Source organism: Xenopus laevis, chromosome 2S (genome assembly GCF_017654675.1).
Source record: "Xenopus laevis strain J_2021 chromosome 2S, Xenopus_laevis_v10.1, whole genome shotgun sequence".
In the NCBI taxonomy this organism is placed as follows: domain Eukaryota; kingdom Metazoa; phylum Chordata; class Amphibia; order Anura; family Pipidae; genus Xenopus; species Xenopus laevis.
In genome coordinates, this window is record NC_054374.1 from 35148546 (window position 1) to 35170738 (window position 22193).

The 22193-nt window shown below is 38.1% G+C and overlaps 1 protein-coding gene across 2 annotated transcripts in view; it reads left to right on the plus strand.

Annotated features, from left to right (window-relative positions):
* The first annotated feature begins 1364 nt into the window (after positions 1–1364).
* The window catches only part of phex.S (phosphate regulating endopeptidase homolog X-linked S homeolog), a 125652-nt gene continuing 104823 nt past the window's right edge, over positions 1365–22193 (plus strand). Inside the window, exons 1-3 of one of the 2 annotated variants that reach the window (XR_005965763.1) lie at positions 1365–1735; positions 14516–14581; positions 19044–19205. Coding sequence is in view for 1 of the 2 variants with exons in the window: in XM_018249081.2 (XP_018104570.1) it covers positions 1612–1735; positions 14516–14581; positions 19044–19205 (352 nt within the window). In the remaining variant the exon portion in view is untranslated. The remainder of the gene's footprint in view (positions 1736–14515; positions 14582–19043; positions 19206–22193) is intronic. The other variant, XM_018249081.2, reaches the window with a different exon arrangement.

Consider the following 22193-nt stretch of genomic DNA (forward strand, 5'->3'; position numbering starts at 1 on the left):
GTTATACAGAAAGCCCCAGGTCCCGAGCATTCTGGAGAACAGGTCCCATACCTGACCTGTACCTCTAATTAATTTCCAAATATTCTTTATTGATTTTCAGAAAGAAAAATAAAACAAGTTGGTTATACAACCACTTTCATACATCATACATATTTCTTTACGCATTTCCGAGTAAACCGTTGGGGAAGGGGAAGGGAGGGTTGTTAGTAAGAATAAGGATCCAGATACCGGGGTAGAGAGAAAAAGGGGGTGAAAAAGGCACTTCCTGCACTTAAACCAAGATCTTATTGCTCAAAAAAGATTATAATATAGTACAATCAGATCAGGTTGTGGAGACCGTTGATCCTTGAGTAGATAGTGTTTGCCTGCACAAGTCAAGTATTTGTGTGCATCTCCATACTCTTCATATGACTGTATTTTGGGTTGCCCGTTTAATATCACAGTCCATTAATTCGTCCATTGACATGCTTTGTATTGTGCATCTTACAGTACTTGGAGTATTGTTGGCGCTGTAGTTGCCTTCCACATTCTAACTATGGCAGCCCTTGCCGCGAACATCATGTGATGGAGTATGAATTCTTCTCCTCGTTCAAGGTTTGTTGGAAAAATATGTAAAAGTGCTATAGCTGGCATGAGCATTATTGAAATATTTAGCTTTGTTATAATGAGTCTCTCTATATCCTGCCACATTGGTGTAATCTTGGGGCAGTCCCAAAATATACCAGCAAGTACCAACAGCTCCACATTGTCTCCAACAAAAAGCAAAGTTGGTGGGGTATATATGTGCTAACTGGTGTGGGGTCAGGTACCAAATGAGTAAAAGCTTAGTATATTGTTCCAAATGATTGTCGCATCTGGTCGCCCTTTTGACCTGCTGAATGACTCTTTCCCAATCAGCAATCTCCAATTGCATTTGAAGTTTATTTTCCCAGCCTATCATTTGGTTACTGTACCTCTAATTAATGGGGTCAATATACACAACATTTGCATCTATTTTAGGACATTCACACGGCTGTGTTTTGTAAACGAGTCTTGGTAGGACAGTCTTATCGATGTCACTTTAATCAGAGCTAGCTCTTAATTTTAACTTAAGTTTGCTGATTGATAATGTGCTTCCTGGTGGATAATCTGTGATAAGGAGCACCAGAGTTGGACACTTCGATCCTGCAGTCCAAGCAAAACCACATGGATATTTGTACTGGAAGCTCCAAAGCATTTAAACTCCCTGACAAGCAACATGTGGATAATGTGAGCCTGTGACAGTGTCAAGGAACTTGCTGCATTTTTTTACTTTTCAGAGGACAAAAGTTCTTCCTGAACTTGACATGACTTCGTTGTGTCACAATCCAGCCGGTGAACCCTTCTCTGTTCCACTCGAGTACTGAGGAGGGAACCAAATATTGTTTTTATTTGTACTTTAATTTTTTTTCCTCTCTCTCCACCCCTCTTGGAAGGAGGAGAGAGGGAGAGTCTGGTCACAGAAACTCGTAAAAATGTGTAGTGTTTAGTGAAGGCATTGGAAAGTGAGCTCATTTACCTAATGGATTTGTGAATGGAAGGACGTCAGAGACAAAAGTCCATCCGACAGCAGACTTTTCACTAAGAGTTATTATGGAAACAGAAGCAATGGGAAATTCCAAGTCAGGCAGCAGGAGGGCTGGAAATAATGCTTTTAAAATAGCTCTTGCAGTGTTCGTTTTTATCACAGGGATACTCCTGGTTTTACTCTTACTAGGTAAGTCTGTTAGCTTTCTGCAAATTATAGCTCAATGCTCTAGTGATGTGAATAGCAACAGTTACTGGCAAGCTTCCTTACTCTCTCACATGCAACATCTTAATTTAATGAGAATAATAATACTTACAATTAAAGGGGTAGTTCACGTTTTAGTTAACTTTTAATATGTTGTAGAATGGTCAATTCTTACAAACTTTTGCTTTCTTCTGACTCCAGCAGCCCAAAAACAATTTCACTAATACAATTTACTTATATTACTTACTAATATTTCTATTCAGTCCTATTCATTTTCTAGTCTCTCGTTCACACTGCCTAGTTGCTAGCGTAGTTTGGACCCTAGCAACCAGCTTCTGAAATTGCAAAAAGAGCTGCTGAACAAAAGCTAAAAAAGTAAAAAAAAAAACACAGATAATAAGAAATGACAAGCAATTTGTCTCTCTATGTTATAGTAAAAGTTTATTTAAAGGAGACATACTGTTTGAAAACACAAATACTTTTTAAATACAGAAGGAATGTGCTGAGAAAAGTTGTGATGAGGGTTTCAAATTTTCTGCAAAAACCCTACTAGTCCTACCAATCTTTTCCACTTCCTACTGCCTCCTTTCCCAGGCTGTGTAAGGGAGCTGGCGACACTCAGCACACTGCACTGTAGGATAGGTCAGCAGCTAGGCTGGCCTGATAGGGAACTGAAGCCTGTCTTTGCTTGTGTGACTGTGAGGCTGTGATTGGCTATCCCCCTCCTACTGTTCTTCTGGCAGGGACCATTAGGACACGCCCACCCCTCATTTGAAACAGGGACCATAGCTGATCTATAGGGAGCTCCAATAAAGGGACCATTTTTAAAGTTAATGATAATAAGTGAAACCAGCACCATCTATTATTCATTATTGCCTACAAGGGTTTTTTCACTTATCCTATACGTCTGCTTTGGTGAAATACCCCTTTCATGTGATTAATCCCAAACAAAATCATTCTGTTGTCACTTTGCAAGCTCCTCACTGGTTGAAATTCATATATATCCCATTTAGCACAAAGGATACTCCTGTCTCCCTGTTCTATGGCAGCTGAGTGGTTACTACTGCTGCCTTGCAGTGAGTGCGGTATTTGGGTCAATTACAGGTATAGGTTCATTATCTGGAAACCTATTATCCAGAAAGCTCAGAATTATGGAAAGGCTGTCTCCCATAGACTCCATTTTAGCCAAATAATCCAAATTGTTAAAAAAGTATTTCCTTTTTCGCTGTAATAATAAAACAGTACATTGTACTTGCTTCCAACTAAGATATAATTAATTCTTATTGGAAGCAAAACCAGCCTAATGGGTTTATATAATGTTTATATGATTTGCTATTACATTTAAGCTATGAAGATCCAAATTACGGAAAGAACTGTTATCCGGAAAGCTCCAGGTCCTGCCTAGGGCGGCATAAATTAAGGGGCGACATGCCACCCAGCCACAAGGGTAGTTTTGCCATTTTACCTGATTCTGGAGCTCTAAGCGATATGTGCGTGATCCTAAAGAAGGGACGGGGCCTCTGGGCGGAAATCCGCCCCTGCATGGGAAGGACTGACAGAGAAGGGATGGATGGACAGAGGAGGGAAGGACAGGGGAGTGATGGACAGAGGAGGGAAGGAGGAACAGCCATAGGAGGGAGGGAAGGATGGACAAGGGAGGGACAGGTAGAGGAGCTAGGGAGGGAGGAGCGAGAGACAAAGGGGGTAGGCGAGACCTGCAGAGGGGAGAGAATATGGACCAGGGCCCTATTTCCAGCACCCTGGCCATACTGTTAAAAAGCAGAGTTGGAAAGTGGGCTTCTCACCGAATTTGATGTCCTTCCCTTGGCTCTTGTGCCAATAGAATGCAATCCAGACATAACTTCCCTTTCTGTTCTCTGGGTCTTTTAACAATTAACTGTCAAACAATTAACAAAAGTCAGTTTTTCAGCGGGTCTTTTGCTTCTTCAGGTGCACTGATCATATGTTCCCCATAAGCCATGAGTGGATTGTATATGAGCGGGGGGGGGGGGGTTTCCACCTGTAAGTTAATTTTTAGTATATTATAGATTGGCCCATTCTAAGCAACTTTTCAATTGCTCTTCATTATTTTTGTGTTTTTGTTTTTCAATGATGCCTTTTTTTCTAACTATTTCCAGCTTTCAAATGGAGGAGGGGGATGGGGGGGGGTCACTGGCCCATCTAAAAAACAAACGCCCTATACGGCTATACATATTTTTATAACTGCTTTATATTACTTATCTTTCTATTCAGGCCTCTCCTATTCCTATTCCAGTCTCTTATTTAAATTGCTGTATGGTTGCTGGGGTAATTAAGACCCTAGCAAATAGATTGCTGAAAATGCTACTGAATAAAAAGCTAAAAAACAAAAATCAATTGCAAATAGAATATTAATCTCTATATCATACTAAAAGTTAACTCAAAGCTGAACAACTTCTTTAATAAATGCTCGGTACCCTATAATATGCCAGGCACTGAGTAGCATTACAGACCATACTATATTATATTGTGTAGCAAACTGCAGCTTTTGTGACATGCTGAGTTATGGTTTCGGCTATGCTGAGTGCAAAGACAATGTGGTAGGATTGCTTATTCTGCTCTCTAAACAAACAGTATTTTATAAACCCTTGCAACGTAATGGAGCCAAAAAAGCTTTGAAATAAAACATCTGCTAATAACTTCCATAACCAGCTCTGATGTCAATATAACCAAACGAGTTCCGTTTTTAAAAAGGGTTCAGGTCTAGTGCATTAACCTTTGTAAAGCTTGTGATTAAATGTGCATTAGGAAGCTGCAGGAATTTTGTTTTAGTAAACTGATATACAAGAGACACATCATATTGTAAACCAAGCTTGGCCAGCCAACATTATTCTCATAACTGCCTTTATCGTGTAGAAGGCAAACATGAAATATAGGGGGCGCTAATGGTAACGTGCGGTGATTTTCAGGAACATTGAGATATCCACAGGTATTAGGATAATGTCAGGATGAAGTAACCTTCCAAGGTGAGAGGCAGCTGGAAGTGAGAAATACAAAGAAAGTGCTGGAAAGCTGTCAGGTCATTTCTTCTGAATTGTTTGTCTATGTCTCAGCTAACCAGCCTGAGAAATGTATCTTAGGCAAGGTTCACCTTTAACGTAACTTTTAATGTGTTATAGAATGGCTAATTCTAAGCAACTTTTTAATTGGTCTTCATTTTTTCTCTTGTGTACTATTCAGATTATTTGCCTTTTTCTTCTGATTCTTTCCAGCTTTCAAATGGGGGTCACTGACCCCATCTAAAAGCAAATGCTCTGTAAGGCTACGCATTTATTGTTATTGCTATTTTTATTACTCATCTTTCCAGAACCTCAGACCCTCTTCTATTCATATTCATGTTTCTTCAAACCAATGCATGGTTGCTTGGGTAATTTGAACCCTAGCAACCATATTGCTGAAATTGGAAACTGGAGAACTACTGAATAAAAAGCTAAAGAACTCAAAAAACACAAATAATAATATAAAATGAAAACCAGTTGCAAATTGTCTCAGAATATCACTCTCTACATCATACCAAAAGTTAACTCAAAGGTTAACGACTCCTTTAAAAGTGGCCATACATACAATAGGCAATATGGTCAGGCAGTTTGGCCAAATTCTTTCTTTTTATGCCTTAAATAAAAACTGCTAATGGTGACGTTGTAAAAGTACAAGAGGAAGATACAACAGAGCATATTTAACATTGGGCAAATCCATGGCAACCCCATTACGGATGCACCAAATACAGGATTTGGTTCGGGATTCGGACCGAATCCTTTTGCCTGGCTGTACCGAATCCGAATCCTAATTTGCATATGCAGATTAGGGGAGGGGAGGGAAATTGTGTGACTTTTTGTCACAAAACAAGGAAGTAACAAATGTTTTCCCTTTCCCACCCCTAAATTGCATATGCAAATTAGGATTCGGATTCAGTTCAGTATTTGGCCAAATCCAAAATAGTGAATTCGGTGCATCCCTAAACCCCATGGTGTTTATTAAGCTTCTTTATGTGCAGTATATAGTGATACTTGTATACACACAGGAGGCACAAACATTGCAATAAATAAGTAAAAATATACAGAGATGGGGGGCCTTATTTATTAAAATCCAAATTTTTCTTAGTATTTAAATAAAAAAAAATCTGACCAAAGCAGAATCCATGATTGGACCTTATTTATTGTTAAAAAAAATCCTGATTTAATCAGATATTCAAAAAAACTCGATAAAATCCAGCATAAACCTGAAACCTCCAATTTTTACCCGAGTTTTTTCCTGAATCACTTGATTATTTTGGGGGGCTTTTCTAGATTGTTTTGGATTTTTGCCCAAAAAGTCCAAAATTTTTTGTGCTAATTTCAACGCAGACCACAGAAACTTCCAAATAGGATAGGGAAGTCTCCACTGATTTATATATACAACCTCGGCAGATCTGAGATGTTGGATTTTTTGATTTGAACTTTTTCTATCCTCGGGATATAATAAATCTCAAAAATTTTTGGGTTTTTTTCACTAAAAATTTGTATTTTATAGTAAAAAACAAGTTGTTGCATTCAGGCTTTAATAAATAAGCCCCTTAGTGACAGTTTCCAAGGGTTAAAGTGATACTGACACCTTTCTATGAAAACTGATGAATGATGACCAAAAGGTAGTTTTCCTCCAAAAGTTTCACCAAGGTTCGTTATATAAAGTTTGACCACTTTGGAGAGATGTTTAGAGTCTTATGGAAGATACTGTATATGTCCCACTGCATGGTATCATTGTATAGCTGGTTTTCTTTTGTTTTTCTGATCCTTAATTTCTCTGAAGTTGTTCTTGACCTAACTGTTAGTCCTGATTAAGTTGTCATTGTCTGGGAATCTAGCCGTTTGCTGGTCTGGCAGCTCAGATGGTATGGGTATTATTTTACTAAAGATTTATAACTTTACTATAACTTGCTCATTAACTGTGAAAATTGCTAAAATTAAAGCAGTTTTTATGTTTGCAATGTACCTGATACAATTTCAAAAAAGGAAAGAGGGACAAAAATATCTGCTGTGTATACAAAATTTGTGACCACTCCCATTTTATTGCCACACCCCTCTAAATATCATGTCAGTTTTACAAAATTTGGCAGGTTATGAAAGTTTAAATACATTTTTGCTAATGAAGATGCTATTGCCCTGTAATTCTCAGTTCTCCTGAGGGACTTGTTTATCCTTTTAGTTACAATTGTATCTTTGATTATCTTAAATTGCTACAAATGTATTCAAGTGCAGGTGCTAATTATTCTGGGCTCTCTGTCAAAAGTATTTCATTTAAGTAAGCTTATACTGTATCTATCTATCTATCTATCTATCTATCTATCTATCTATCTATCTATCTATCTATCTATCTATCTATCTATCTATCTATCTATCTATCTATCCAAACACATCATCTTTGGAGACACAGATCTTCACTGCAAAAGGGCTGCAGTTGACTTGGGCTGGTACAGAAACCCAAAACATAATGTACAAAATTTCTAGCCTACTTGTTAAGTTTTAGTTTTCGTTTAATTCTTTATTAATATGGGAATACAAAGCGGCCAGTTGGCAGAATAACATGCATTAATTCTATCAGAATCAGTTTAGTCAGTCTGCAGCAATAGCAAGTTACATTACAACTAGGGATGGGCAAATTTTTTTGGCTGGTTTTGCCATGGAAATGACGCCCATAGACTTGTATGGCGGCTTGCGTCAAAAAAAAAAAAAGACGAACACAACAGATGACATGATAACTTGAGACCAGGCTGCTAACGTTTGCTATGTATGTAGTACAAAATCTATATGTATTTATTTGTGAAAGATATAAGAGCCTGATTTTCTTTTTATCTGTTTGGGAAAAGCCAAAGATTTCTCTGGACTCGCTGAAAGCTCCAGTACTGAGGTTGCAGTATTTGGGGACTATGATGAATAATGACTTTTGTGATAATGTCTTTGCCTGCCAAAAGCTTTTCTTTTCATCATATCTGTATCACTGTGTGGTGTAAAAATATTTATTTAGTCTCTTGAAGCAGGACTGACCCTTACTGAGATAATGTACCAGATAATCAAACTCTGGGACAGGAAACTCACAGCAAAAGTGCCCTTTAGAAATCACATTTAAACACAGAATGAGCCTCAAGCAACACTTTGCTACCCCTAGTGCCAAGAGGTGCATACTTGGGGGTAACTCAACATGTGTGTGCAAGGAATATAATATGCAGGGTGAGAGGTATATACATAGATATGGAGGGAAAGAATATACTGTTCCAACACACAGGCCAGAATCAAACACAGGAGTCAATGCTAAATAGTGGTAGTGTAGTGATGGGTTTCCCTGACCCGCACCCGACCCTAACCCGGGTCCCACGGGTTTCGGGTTCGGCCTGCAAATCACTTATGGTAGTGCTATGGAAAGGCTGTATCTCATAGACTCCATTGTATCCAAATAATCCACATTTTTTAAAATGATTTCCTTTTTCTCTGTAATAATAAACCAGTACTTGTACTTGATCCAAACTAAGATATAATTAATCCTAATTGGAAGCAAAACAAGATTATTGGGTTTATTTAATGTTAACATGATTTTCTAATTCATTTTTCGAATGAAAAAAATTCAAAGTTCAAGCTATTTTTTGTGTACTTCGACGAGGGAATAGTCCAAATTCGATTAAAATTTGAAAGAAATTTGAAAATTCGAATATCGGAATTAATCATGTACTGTCTCTATATAAATTCAACTTCAACCATTCGCCATCTAAAACCTGCCGAATTTTAGCATATGGGGGACCTCCTAGAACCTATTTGGAGTCAATTGGTGGACTTTGAAAAATCAAAGTTATTTTAGGAAAACTTTGAATCAAATTCAATCAAATTCGCTATTCCTTCGATTTGTATGTTTCCAATTCGTCCAAATACGGACCTATTCGATCAAAACTGACCTATTCGATCGAAAACTGACCTATTCGACCAAAAAAAAACTTTGACTTAATTTCGGTAGGTCTTTTTGAATTCGAATTTCGAAGTTTTTTCAATTCGAAATTCAACCCTTGATAAACATGCCCCTAAATTACAGAAAGATCTGTTATCCAGAAACCCCAGGTCCCGAGCATTCTGTATAACAGGTCCCATACCTGTACCACCAAGTGCCAGCAATGCAACCAGATATTGAATGAAATCACAATACTTGTCACTCCACACACAGGGCAAAGATATACATGAGCATTTCTGGGTTGAGCTCTGCACCAGGTGCCGTGCAAAATTATTCACAGCCTACAGGAGTGACATGTGATTCTGGGAAAAGCGATATGTGCAACGTTAGCTAAAGCAAGATATACTTCTGATGTTGTCTATAAAGAGAATAGTAATAGTCAGATGAGTACAGGTATGGGACGGCTTATCCAAAATACTTTGGACCTGGGGTTTTCTGGATAAGTGGTCTTTCTGTAATTTGGATCTTCATACCTTAAGTCTACTAGAAAATCATGTAAACATGAAATAAACCCAATAGGCTGGTTTTGCTTCCAATAAGGATCAATTATATCTTAGTTTGGATCAAGTACAAGGAACTGTTTTATTATTATGGAGAAAAAGGAAATCATTTTAAAAAAATATAACTATTTGGATAAAATAAAGTCTTTGGGAGACGACCTTCTGGTAATTAAAAGCTTTATGGATGAGGGGATTCCGGATAATGGACCCCATACCTGTACCAGGAAATAGGTTCCCCCCATGCAAACACAAACAAGCTATTGTAGTTTAACAAGGGAGGGACAAAATTAAAGGTATAAAACAAGCAGCCATGTTTTTCCCACTATGCACCCTTCCCCCTATGTGGGACTTGAGCAACCTTCAGTCTTGTATAGCTTTATTTATAAAGAGCTTTTACAATAGTTTTACAATATAGAAAAGCACACAGAGTAATTAAGTGACATGTGGTAAAAGACACATTAGGAAGGAACCCCTACTGTAGAGCTTAAGTGGATGGAAAATATATAAGCACAAATATGAACTCATAGGGGCAATTCGCTAGCGTTAGGCATTTTAGTTACTTCGCAAATTCAGTAACGACCGCTGGCGTAAATTCGCAAGTGTTACTTCGCACCCTTACGCCTGGCGAATTTGCGCAATAACGCGTGCATTGTTCTGAACGCTACCTTTTACGCTAGACTTCTTTCGCCACCTCAGACCAGGCAAAGCGCAATAGAGTAGATAGGGATTACTTAAAAAAAAGTTCACATTTTTTCTAAGTCCCAAAAACGCTGGCGTATTTTCTATATTATGGGTGATAGGCTGAAAAAGATCGAAAAATTTTTTGGGGCTCCCCTCCTTCCCCCCTACATTTCCTAACTCATGGCAACTTAACTATACAGTGGGCACATGTGTAGGGCAAAATAAAAATGTTATTTGATGTTTTGAAGGTTTCCCAGGCATTTGTAGTGATTCTACGTATTCCTCCATTGAAATTTGAATTTGGCGCTGTATGCAAATTAACCATCGCTAGCGTAACTTCGATTCGGTTAGCGAATCAATGCTAGCGCAACTTCGCAACCTTACGCTACCCCTGAGCGCAACTTCGGATTTTAGTGAATTTGCGGAGCGCTGGCGAAAATACGCCTGGCGAAGTGCGGCGAAGTTACGCCTGGCGCAACTAGGAATCTTAGTGAATGTCCCACATAGTGCACAAAGGTTTGGGCATTGGCTGCAGGACTGGGAAGGTAGTGCCTTTGACGTACACCATGTACTTATTTAAGTGATGGATAAATTAGCACAAGGGGTGCAAAACGTATTGTTGTTTCCACTTTTTATTACTCATCTTTCTAGTCAGGCCCCTCATATTCCAATGTCTTATTCAAATCAGTGCATGGTTGCTAGGGTAATTTGGACCCTAGCAACCAGATTGCTGAAATTGCAAACAGGAGAGCTGCTGAATAAAAAGCAAAAATAACTCAAAAACCCCAAATAATAAAAAAATAAAGACCGGCTGCAAATTGTCTCAGAATATCCCTCTCTACATCATACTAAAAGTTAACTCAAAGGTGAATAACTAATGACTCCTACATTGTGTCAATAACTAAAAAAGGAAAAGAGTGAAACATTTGTTTTCCAAAGAACAAAGAAACTTTATTCAATATTCCACATTGTCTTACATGAGTAAACCTGGGGATAAGAATGTTGGAAAGTGTCCAATTTAATCATCTACAAATTTTTTAGGAACACACATAATCAAACCACCCAAACTCAACATTCTATTCAGAATTTTACGGGCAGAGAGTTTTCTTTTACATACTGATTGTTTTAATTTTTCATTCATGGGTTTTGTTATCTCCTGTCACAGTAACACCCCTAAAACAGTGGGCAGTGTAGTGGGCAAATAGGATTCTAAGTGGAGACTAAGGGGCAGATTTATCAAGGGTCGAATTTCAAAGTAGAAAAAGCTTCGAAATTCGACCATCGAATTAGAATACTTCGAATATCGAAGTTGACGTTTTTTACATCGAATTTGGCCATTTGTGGTCGAAGTAAAATCGTTCGATCGAATGGTGAAATCGAACGATTCGAAGGATTTCATCCATCGATCGAACGATTTTTCTTCTACTTCAAAAAACGTAGAAAAATGCTCTAGAAGGTCCCCATAGGCTAACATAGCACTTCGGCAGGTTTAATTTGGCAAAGTATTTTTTTAAAGAGACATTACTTTGATTATAGAATGGTCGAATACTCAAACTATTTTACTACGAATCGAATTCGAAGTCAAAGTCGTAGTATCCTATTCGATGGTCGAATTATCCAAAAACGTATGGGTTTGTGGTAGAATACAGTACAGGGCAGATTTATCAAAGGTCAAGGTGAATTTTCGAATGAAAAAAATTTGAATTTCGAGCTAATTTTTTTGTGTACTTCCACTAGGAAATAGTCCAAATGCGATTTGAATTTGAAAAAATAAAAAATTAGAATATCAAAATTTATCATCTACTGTCTCTTTAAAAATCGACTCCGGCCATTCGCCATCTAAAACCGGCCGAATTGTTGTTTTAGCCCATGGGGGACCTCCTATAAGCTATTAGGAGTCAATTGGTGGACTTTGAAAAATCTAAGTTTTTTATGGGAAAAACTTTGAATCGATTCGATCGAATGCGCTATTCCTTCGATTCGTACGAAAACGGACCTATTCAACCAAAAAAAACTTTGGCTTAATTTCGGTTGGTCTTTTTGAATTCGAATTTCGAAGTTTTTTGAATTCGAAATTTGACCCTTGATAAATATACCCCTACATGTGTTTTTCTTGCTAGACATACATGTAAAAGCATAGACCAAACATATGTATAATATTATTACTCTGCATGTTACACCTTTTGTGTTGAAATGCTGCTTTTTATGGAAATGATGGAACTATAGTACATCTGTGCTGAGATAATCAGCTCCATTTGGATTATTGTCTGTAATGTGAGGATTTTCATGGATTGTGCGAAAATAGAAAGTAATTGGGGAAAGTCTTTATTTCTGGTGATCTATCGGAAACCAAATGAACAGAAAAAAAGTGTTTGAAGGTGAACAACCCATTTATCCATTAACCATTATACTGTCCCTTTAAGGATTTATATATATATATATATATATATATATATATATATATATATATATATATATATAGATATAGATATAGATATAGATATAGATATAGATATAGATATAGATATATATATATATATATATATATATATATATATATTGTATGTGTGTGTGTGAGGTGTCAGAAAAGCTGCAATGAATTAGCATTTAGGGGGATTTTCTAGACAATTTAAAAAGCAGCAAATCAATCTGTAACAAAAAATCACGATTTGTGGTGGATTTGCAATTCGCAGCAAAAAAATCTCAGGTTAATGAAAGTTTAAGGTTAAATCCTTTAAATCAAGAAGGCTTTAAACATCTGCTCCAAATGTGAAATGTCTGCAGTTACCAAAATAGAAAAATTATTTAGCTGAGAGTTAAAGGAGAACTTGCCTTATATACATATAACTTGTCTAAAATAGCTAATCATAAGCAGAACAAATGCAGTGCAGGCACCTACAGAGGGACCCCATGTAACACCCCAAGGTTAAAAAAAACACTAAATGCCTCGCACAGCACTTTTGGATCCATTATTTTGTGCCAAGTGGGTCACGTTCCATTGCTTCAAAGTACGAGACTTACTCCATCCACAGACCTATACAATATTATCACAGAAACACAAATATATGAACAAATGGGACCAAGCTCTCCCACAACCGGTCACAGCTGAAGACTGGCCCAAAATATGGGATAATGCTGCCCGTATGGTCTCCTGTGTCCGACAAAAAGAGCACATCTATAAAATCTTAACCTTTTAGTATTACACCCCGGAAAGACTACACAAACTATTCCCATGGGGCTCAAGGCACTTTACTACACATTTTTTTGGGACTGCCCACTCATTCAGCTTTATGGAAAGAGGTAACAGATCTTCTAAGTCAACTGATATCCCAACCAATGCCATCAGATCCAACCATACTTACTGTATATTGGGCAAACCAGTACCCAATGTCTGCAAAATCGGAAAAAAGTGCTGACAGCCACACGGTTAGCTATTGCCGCTAAGTGGAAAAGTCCAACAATACCTACACTTAACGAAATTATTAATAGAGTGAACAGCAATAGAATTTTTGAGTGGAATATAGCCCATATTCAAAATAGGAAAGAACATTTTCTCAACATTACGGGAGCTGCAAGGTTTGGCATCCACCCTGACCTACTAAACCCAACTGAGACTATTTCTAACTCTGATTTTTTAGCAATGTAATTGTTTTAGGCAACACTGCAAACTAGATGTACCCGCTTCTGAATAGTTTTAACTTTTAATTTCAAGTTTTAGTTCAAGTTTTATGTCTGATATAGGCTGTATAAGGCCCTACCTTTAGTTTGAGCTAATTTTGCTAGACTTTATTGTGATGTAAGCAACAATTGGAACGATGTTTTAACACTATTTGTAAAACCTTGAAAAATGCAAATAAAAAATAAGTTACAAAAAAAACAAAAAAAACACTAAATGCATGTGTATACCATAAGGGGCATATTTATCAAAGGTCAAAGATCGAAGTTAAAAAAACGTAGAATTCAAAAAGACCAACCGAATGGTGGTCGAAGCTTTTTGGGGTAGAAGTGGGCCGAATTCTGCCTACTTAGAATCGTAGGATCGTACTCCGATCTACTTCGATTCGAAGTTTTTTTTAACTTCGACCTTCGATCTCCCAAACTCCCCCAATCACCTCCATACAAGTTGTAGGAGGTCCCCCATAGGCTAAAACAGCACTTCGGCAGCTTTTAGGTGGCGAATGGTCGAAGTCGAAGTCTTAAAGAGTACTTCAAAAAAATTCGACCTTCGAATTTCGAAGTTTTTTTCAACTTCAAATAGAAGTATGACTATTCCCTAGTCGAAGTACATAAAAAATAGCTCGGAATTCGACGTTTTTCACTTCGAAACTTCACCTCGACCTTTGCTAAATCTGCCCCTAAGTGTTTACAATGAAAGTGAAAAAATGACATTTCATGAATAGAACATTAATAACAGATGTTTCTATGAACAAGTAAATGAATTAAAGCCCAACAACATGGGAGTGCATGAATTATAGAAATGTCTTATGCAATAAACTCTACTCACAAATCTATATGTTGGTGTTTTATAGGAAACCCATTGCTAATTTAAATCTTTACATTATGTTCTTTTTTTCAGTCAGTAAAGGACTCATTAGCTTCCAAAAGGAAGAGTACTGTTTAACCCCAGAGTGCATTGAAGCAGGTAAGTCATAGTATAAGGACAACATGCTAATCCTAGGTGCAGTATATTCTCTTTTCAAACACGGGCTCACTGTATAGGGCTTGTGCTGATCATACTTTATGCCTTTGTTTTAATTAAAGGAAATGTAAACTATCAAAAGAAATGAATGTAAAATTGCCTAGGGTACTTTTTTAAGCACTTTTGCAGTTTTTATTAGAATAGTAGATTTTTTTTATCAGAATTAGTAGATTTATAAAGAAATGTACCCGTCTGTGCAAAAATAATAGGCATGCTGGGTATTAGGAAAGGTACGTTTTCTAGTTTTCAAGATATTAGCAGTTTTAAGCTTCACTTTTTACATTTTAAAAAATTAAATTTTCACTATTGTTTCATTGTTTGAAGACTGTCAATATCTTGAAAAAATCTATAGTTTATGTTGCCTCTTATAGGGATGTAGCGAACCGCCGATAATGTGTTCGCAAAAAATGCGAACAGTTCGCGAACAGTTCGCGAACTTCGAACATCCGAAAATCGTTCGATTCGAACGATCGAAGGATTTTAATCGTTCGATCGAACGATTTTCGTTCGAATCGAACGAAAATCGTTCGATTTTAGCGACCGAATGGTCGAATGGTCGAACGATTTTGACGCGAACGCCTATTGGCGAACGTCGCGCGACGTTCGCGAACTTGCGGCGGACGCGAACAAGTTCGCCGCAGAACAGTCCGCGACATCCCTAGCCTCTTACACTTAGCAGCACTTGCACTAAACAGGACTGAAAGTACTTTAAGTCCCAACTGCTTGGTTTTGTGCAAGAGTTCCATAGAACTGACCCTTAAAAAAAAGAAACACCCCCTTTCTGATCGCAACCGCAAGGAGGCAGGGGTGGCTTTCTGGTACCGTATGGAGGAGCTGCAGCTGGTGACTGGGGTGGGGGGCCCCCAAGTGGCAGCTCTGTGGGCCCCAGACACCCCAATCTAACAATGGGTATATGTCTGTTATACTTTTATATAAAATGATGAAGATGGTGCTCTTATAAAAAGCGTGACATTTATTGAAAAAAGTTCATGTTCTCTATACCTTTCAGCAGTTGTCAAATCTTTTTCTGCTACAGTTACATCCTGGGTGGTGGTATAATGACGTATCACTGTATTCTCATGTCTAGCACTAGTGATGGGCGAATTCATTCGCCAGGCATGGATAAAGCCTATTGACTTTAATACATTTGGACCAAAGAGTCGCACATATCAAAATAGTCGCTTGTTTCAAAATGGTCAAAATAATTTTGACGCCCATTGACTTCAATGCGTTTCGCAAATTTTTTGGCATTTCGCTCATTTTTTTCTGAGTTTCACAAATTTCTCGGCGAAGCGGGACAGATTCACCCATCACTTTCTAGCACTATTACATTAAATTTGTAAAGCTTCTGCTTTTATTAGTATTATCCAAGAAGCAAATGTATTTACTTATTTATTTAAAGTCATAAGGGTACATTTCTTTTGGCTCAGACACTCAGACCCAGTGGTATAACTAGATGTTAATGGGCCCCACAGCAAACTGATTTTAGGGCCCCCAGCATATATATATATATATATAATCAAACAGAATGGAATGCACAACCATTAGTATGCAGAAACCTGGGTGCTAGTCTGAGAAGTATGTAGACAAAATGCAGGGATTGACAGCACTCCAAGGAAATACATCAAGTCAATAATTCAAATGAAAGTGGAGATTTATTGGTGATCCAACGTTTCGGCTCCGCACAGAAGCCTTCATCAGGGAAAGAAAAGCAGTGCACAAGTGTTTGGGGGTTTATATATATATATATATATATATATATATATATATATATATATATGTTGGTCAGAAACTAAGGCCTCATGGATTCCTCTAAACCTTCTGGGCCCCCCGGCAGCTGCAGGGTCTGCTACCTCTGTAATTACGTCCCTGCTCAGACCTCTATATTTGACTCACCGAGGATAATATAGTCTAACAGGAAGTATTTGTATAGCTATGGTTTAAAACTGTGATTATCCTTACTCATTGAATAGTTATCTTCTAATCATTTAATATGAGTGTTAAGGAACTGCTTAACTGAATGATTTCCAACATGTATAGCTCTTAGCGGCTGGTAGTTATTTCTAACAAAAACCAAGTTAGTCTCATTTACAAGCTCGGGGCAAAGTACAGGCGCCTGAATGTACTGGTAGCTCCCACCATGTATTGGGCAGGGCATTGGCAAGACATTGGCATCCCCTTCCGATCACTTCTGATATATACATCTGATGAGGTAATACATATCTATGGTCAGAATGAGCCAAAATTATAATCTGTCCCGACTAACCTTTTAATCAAAGATATATTTAAATTACAATTGCTTCTTCTTACTACATTGCACCTGAACCTCCTGCTGGAATCTGCAGTCAATACAAGTTCTCTCCTTCCATAAAATCTGCTTGTTTAGGAGGATTTACTGGAAAAGGCAGTGACTAAATAGGTCTCTTTCACTATTTTTCTAAAAAGTTTGTGGCATATACTGTAGATAGAGGAATAGGATCTATTATCCAGAATGCTTGGGGCCTGGGGTTTTCTGGATAAGGGTATTCTTAAGGCTAAGGAAAAAAAACATTTAAATATTAAATAATCCCAGTAGGACTCTTTTGCCACCAATATGGATTCATTCATTGGGATCAAGTACAAGCTACTGTTTTATTGTTACAGAACAAAGAAACCTTTTGATTTGGATTCATACAAGTTGGGCCCTTGGTCATTTTTTCTGCTTTACTAACTAGAAATAAGCAGTTAGTGTAATGCCTACATCTAAACAATGTGGCTTCTTGGACAGTGTTCAGCTACAGGCTGAGTAGTACTAACTAGTCCCATACATGTGTTAATAAACATCAAGAAACATATTGTAGCAATGTGCAGGAGTAATGTTACTATATCATATGAAAAAATCTGGGACACTTCTACAAGACCCTACTTTGGGCGACTAATCTCCCCAAATGCCTTCCCGCCGACAAGAATACGAAACACCGGCGGGATGGCATACATTTCCGAAGTTGCCTCAAGAGGAAACTTCGGGTGACTTCGGAAATCTGAAACGATTAATATGCCATCCCGCCGGTGATTCATATTCTTGCCAGCAGAAAGGCATTTCGGGGAGATTAGTCATCTGTAGTAGAGACGATTTGTAGCTGGGTGACTAATCTTCCACCGTACGGGATGCACTAATTGCATTTAATTTAAATGCAATAAACACAGCCCACAGCTTGCAGTTGTTATCTGTCCCATGGTAATACATTCAGTATGAAACATAACAAGAGTGGTAAAGGCGGTAGATAACTCTACTGGTTAACACAGGACACTTTTAAGATGCTTTTTCAATTAATCTGATTCCCATAACCTCGAAAAATTCTCTGTCACTTTGAGCAGCTGTTCTGTTTTGGCTGAAAGTATTCTCAGTATGAACCTGGACTGCACCTCTCATTGTATTCTGTGCAACTGTAATATGGTTTTCGTTCTTATTTTGCTCATTAAAATGTCAGTGGTGTTTCTGCCTTGCCAAAATTGTAGTGGTGGGGAGGCTGGCTTTCATCTGTTACGCTGTATGGCAGAACTGCAAAAATACTTGGATATACTGATAATCCCACAAACCACACAGAGAGGTCATGGACAGAGTACAGAGACTAGCAGAGTACACTTCAAGCAAATGCACCCTCACCCTGATATCACTTTCTAAATAAATGACAGATTACGTGGCTTTATATGTGTGCTCAGCCCCCCTTGCCCAGTTTAATCACTCCTTCAACCTCTTAGCCATTCTTTCTCCCAGCACAACGGACCAATGGCACAATGGTGCAATCCATCATGACTATATAGATTGTACCCCAAGGAAAATTCAGCCCAGTGCTCTAGGAACCCAAACCCTTCCTTCCTACACCAAGACTTGTGCCACGCATTTAGCTCCCTACGCTCCCATTGTCTTCCTAAACTTGCATGTGGCACGGGCAAATTTCAGAAAAAATTACATTGGAAGACCTTGCCTTAATCTAAGAGCCTAGATACCTGAACTCACTCCGTCTACCATTTATTTTATCATTAGTACCAATATATCCACATATCCATATATGTTTATGAAAAGTAACTGAATCATAACGTTTAGGTGAGTTTGGCAACCTACAACAATTTTGTTGTGGCAACAGTAACCTATAGATTCATTACTGCAGCCGCATTGAGCATAACAGGGAAGTGACTGTCAGTGGGTGTTGGTATTTATTTCGGAGCATATTGGAACAGCCCTGCAAATTTATTGTGATTTAAATGCCTTTTTGCACACTTAGGGCATTAGAGCAATATTTCAGGAAATGCAACCCAAGGCCTGCAACATTGCTGTAATGCCCTAAGTGTGCAATAAAGGCATTTTAATTAGAATAAGTTTGCCAACATCATACAAGCAATAACATATCTGTTATTCCTACAGCTGCGAGTATTCGATCCAAAATGAACCTTTCTGTAGACCCTTGTGATGACTTCTATGAGTATGCCTGTGGTGGATGGATAGAAGAGAATCCTATACCTGATGACATGTCAAACTATGGAATTTACCCCTGGCTGAGAGCTAATGTGGACCTTAAACTTAAAGGTACATTTGCCTCCCTTCTCTAATCATTGCAAGTCACCAGCATTCTTCTGTTCATACCTGTATAGGGGCAAGAAATTGTGAAAAAGGATTATCGTTTCTTTCCAACAACATCACTGTATTGATATAAAGCTGGACACTGGTTTTCATTTCACTGATATATACAGTAGACACAGGCTTTTAAATATTAGCCACAGTAACAAAAAACAAAAGAAATGTATTGAAGAGGAAAAGAGTACTTATAACAGAGTTTGCATTTCTATCAGCTTAAGTGTTTGGTAAAATATATGACCTTCTTTGTGCATAGGTAAACAAATTAATCGAAAAATCTACTTAAATGTGCAGGGGCGATCCTGGCCCCTCCGTCGCCTGAGGCAGCAGCAGTTGCTGCTGCCCCCCCTCCCCCGGAAATTCGCTCTTAAAGTACCAGGAGCAGCATTTTTGCTGCCCCTGGTACCTAGTGGGGCGCTGCCGACTGAGGCGACAGCCTCAACTCGCCTCATTGGCGAAGCACCCCTGTAAATGTGAGTTGGAGCTGCCAAACTGCTTGCTTGAGTGAGTAAAAAGGACATAGTATCCAGCAACAGCAATAAAGGAGTGCCTATCTCACAGCAACATACTTTGGAAAAGCAAGAATACTTGCACAGCGTTTAAAGTTAATAAACCAGTAAGTTTTCAAATAGTAATATATCACAAATTGAATTTTAAGAGAAATGCAGGGACACGGATATCTGGAGTAGTTTTCCATGGGAAAAGAGAAGAAAACCAAGACACCCAGCAACACGCAATAATACACACGTAGGATCAATTAAGCTCTTAAATCCCAAAGGATATGAGGGTTTTTGTCATATGGGAAGTCAGCTGAATTCTCAGAATTTGGCTTACATCTGTTAAACTAGCTTGTATTTGTATGTAATATTAATTTTATATGACAGAGATGTTCTCTTTCTCCCAAAACCAGTTTGCCCTCTGAGAACATCTCTGTGGAATATTTTACGTTATAGGACAATATAGGTCATGCTCAAAAAGCTTTGCTTAATTTTAGAATCTTGGACAGTACACATTTATATGAATGTCATTTCTAGTTACAATCTGCACAGACCACAAGTCACCAGGGCTACCAAGGGAATGTAATGTTTGGTAGACGTAACTACATTTTTCAGCTGATGAAAATTTGCCGTTGAAAATTTGCCGGCGTCAATTTCTGATTTTCACAAATTTTTCGTGAAAATGCCCGATTTTCACGATTTTTTTGTGAATACCTTCAAATTTCACGATTTTTGAGTGAAATCCTTCAAATTTTGCAATTTTTGAGTGAAATCCTTTAAATGTCATGATTTCTGAGTCAAATCCTTCAAATTTCACGATTTTTGAGTGAAATGCTTTAAATTTCACGTTTTTTTTGTGAAAACCTTTAAATTTCACAATTTTTTAGTGAAAACCTTCAAATTTCAAGATTTTTGAGTGAAACGTCCAATTTTCATGATTTTTTAGTGAAAACCTTCCCATTTCACGATTTTTGAGTGAAATCTTCAAATTTCCAGATTTTTGAGTGGAATCCTAATTTCAAAATTTTTTGCGTGAAAACTTCTGATTTTCACGATTTTTTCGTGAAAACTTTATAATTTCATGATTTCCGATTTCACGATTTTTCGCAAATTTTTCGCTGTTTTGTGAATTCTGCTATAAATTCACGAATTTTTCGGAGAAGCGAAACAGGAGAAATTCGCCCATCACTACTTCTTAGGATAAAATTGCCAGGCAGCATTTAGTCACTAATGTTTTAGTATTACCATCCACATAATCAGTGTCGGACAGGGGTGTCTGGCTGGGCCACTGCTTCAATTGTACCAAGTAATAATGATGTCAAAGCCAAATGTCTTTCCAATCAGCAAGCTGTAACTACATAGCCAACTATGTTTACTAATTTTGTATGAAGTAGGGAGTGATATTCTAAGGAAATTTGTAATTTGTTTTCAATTTTTATTATTTGTGTTTTTTAAGTTATTGAGCTTTTTATTCAGCAGCTCTCCGTTTGGAATGTCAGCAATCTGGTTGCTAGGATCCACATTACCCTAGCAACCATACTTTGATATGAATAAGAGACTGGACAACGAAGAGCAGAGAATCTGAATAGAAAGATGAGCAATAAAAAGCTGCAATAACAAACGTGTAGCCTTACAGAGCATTTGTTTTTAGGTGGGGGACAGTCACCCACCATTTGAAAGCTGGAAAGGTCAAAAAGCTGGAAAGTGGCAAATAATAAAAAAAACTATAAAAAATCAATAATGAAAACCAGTTGAAAAGTTGTTTAGAAACGGCCATTCTATAGCATACTAAAAGTTTACTTTAAAGTTGTTGTGGGAATACACAGGAACAGGAGATCACTTGAGGTAGAAAGCTGAAGGTTATGGTACTCTCAAGAGGCAGAATACAGAACAAAGAAAAGGATTGGTATTTTATACACCTTTTACACAACACGTTCTTATAATGGTATGCAAAGACAGAAAAACAGTGGTGCGAGAGCCCTACCTAAGGACAGAGACACACACTGCTATTTAGGTAGATAAGTCACTGAGTGACAAATCGTTTCTTCTTCAGGTGACTTATCTCCCCAAACTGCCTTCCTGCCCACAGGCAGAATGGCACTCGGAACGAAACTCAGAAACTTCAGGTCACTTCAGAAAGCTGAAGCGGTCCAATTGCCATCCTGCCGGGGATTTACATTCTTGCCGGCAGGAAGGCAGTTCGGGAAGATTTATTTGCCAAAGAAGAAGAGATTTGTCCCTGGGTGACTAATCTCCCAAAATAGCACCGTGTGTCTCTGCCCTAAGCTTTCAGAAGACCTTGAGACGCAGGGTCAGACTGGGGGGCCCTGGGCCCACAGGGGCTGTTGTCTCAGGCTCCCTGCCACAACCCACCTTCAGACCCCACCCCCTCTGCCGCCACCACTTGTACTTTAGCTGCAACGTGCTTGTAGATGGAGGTTGG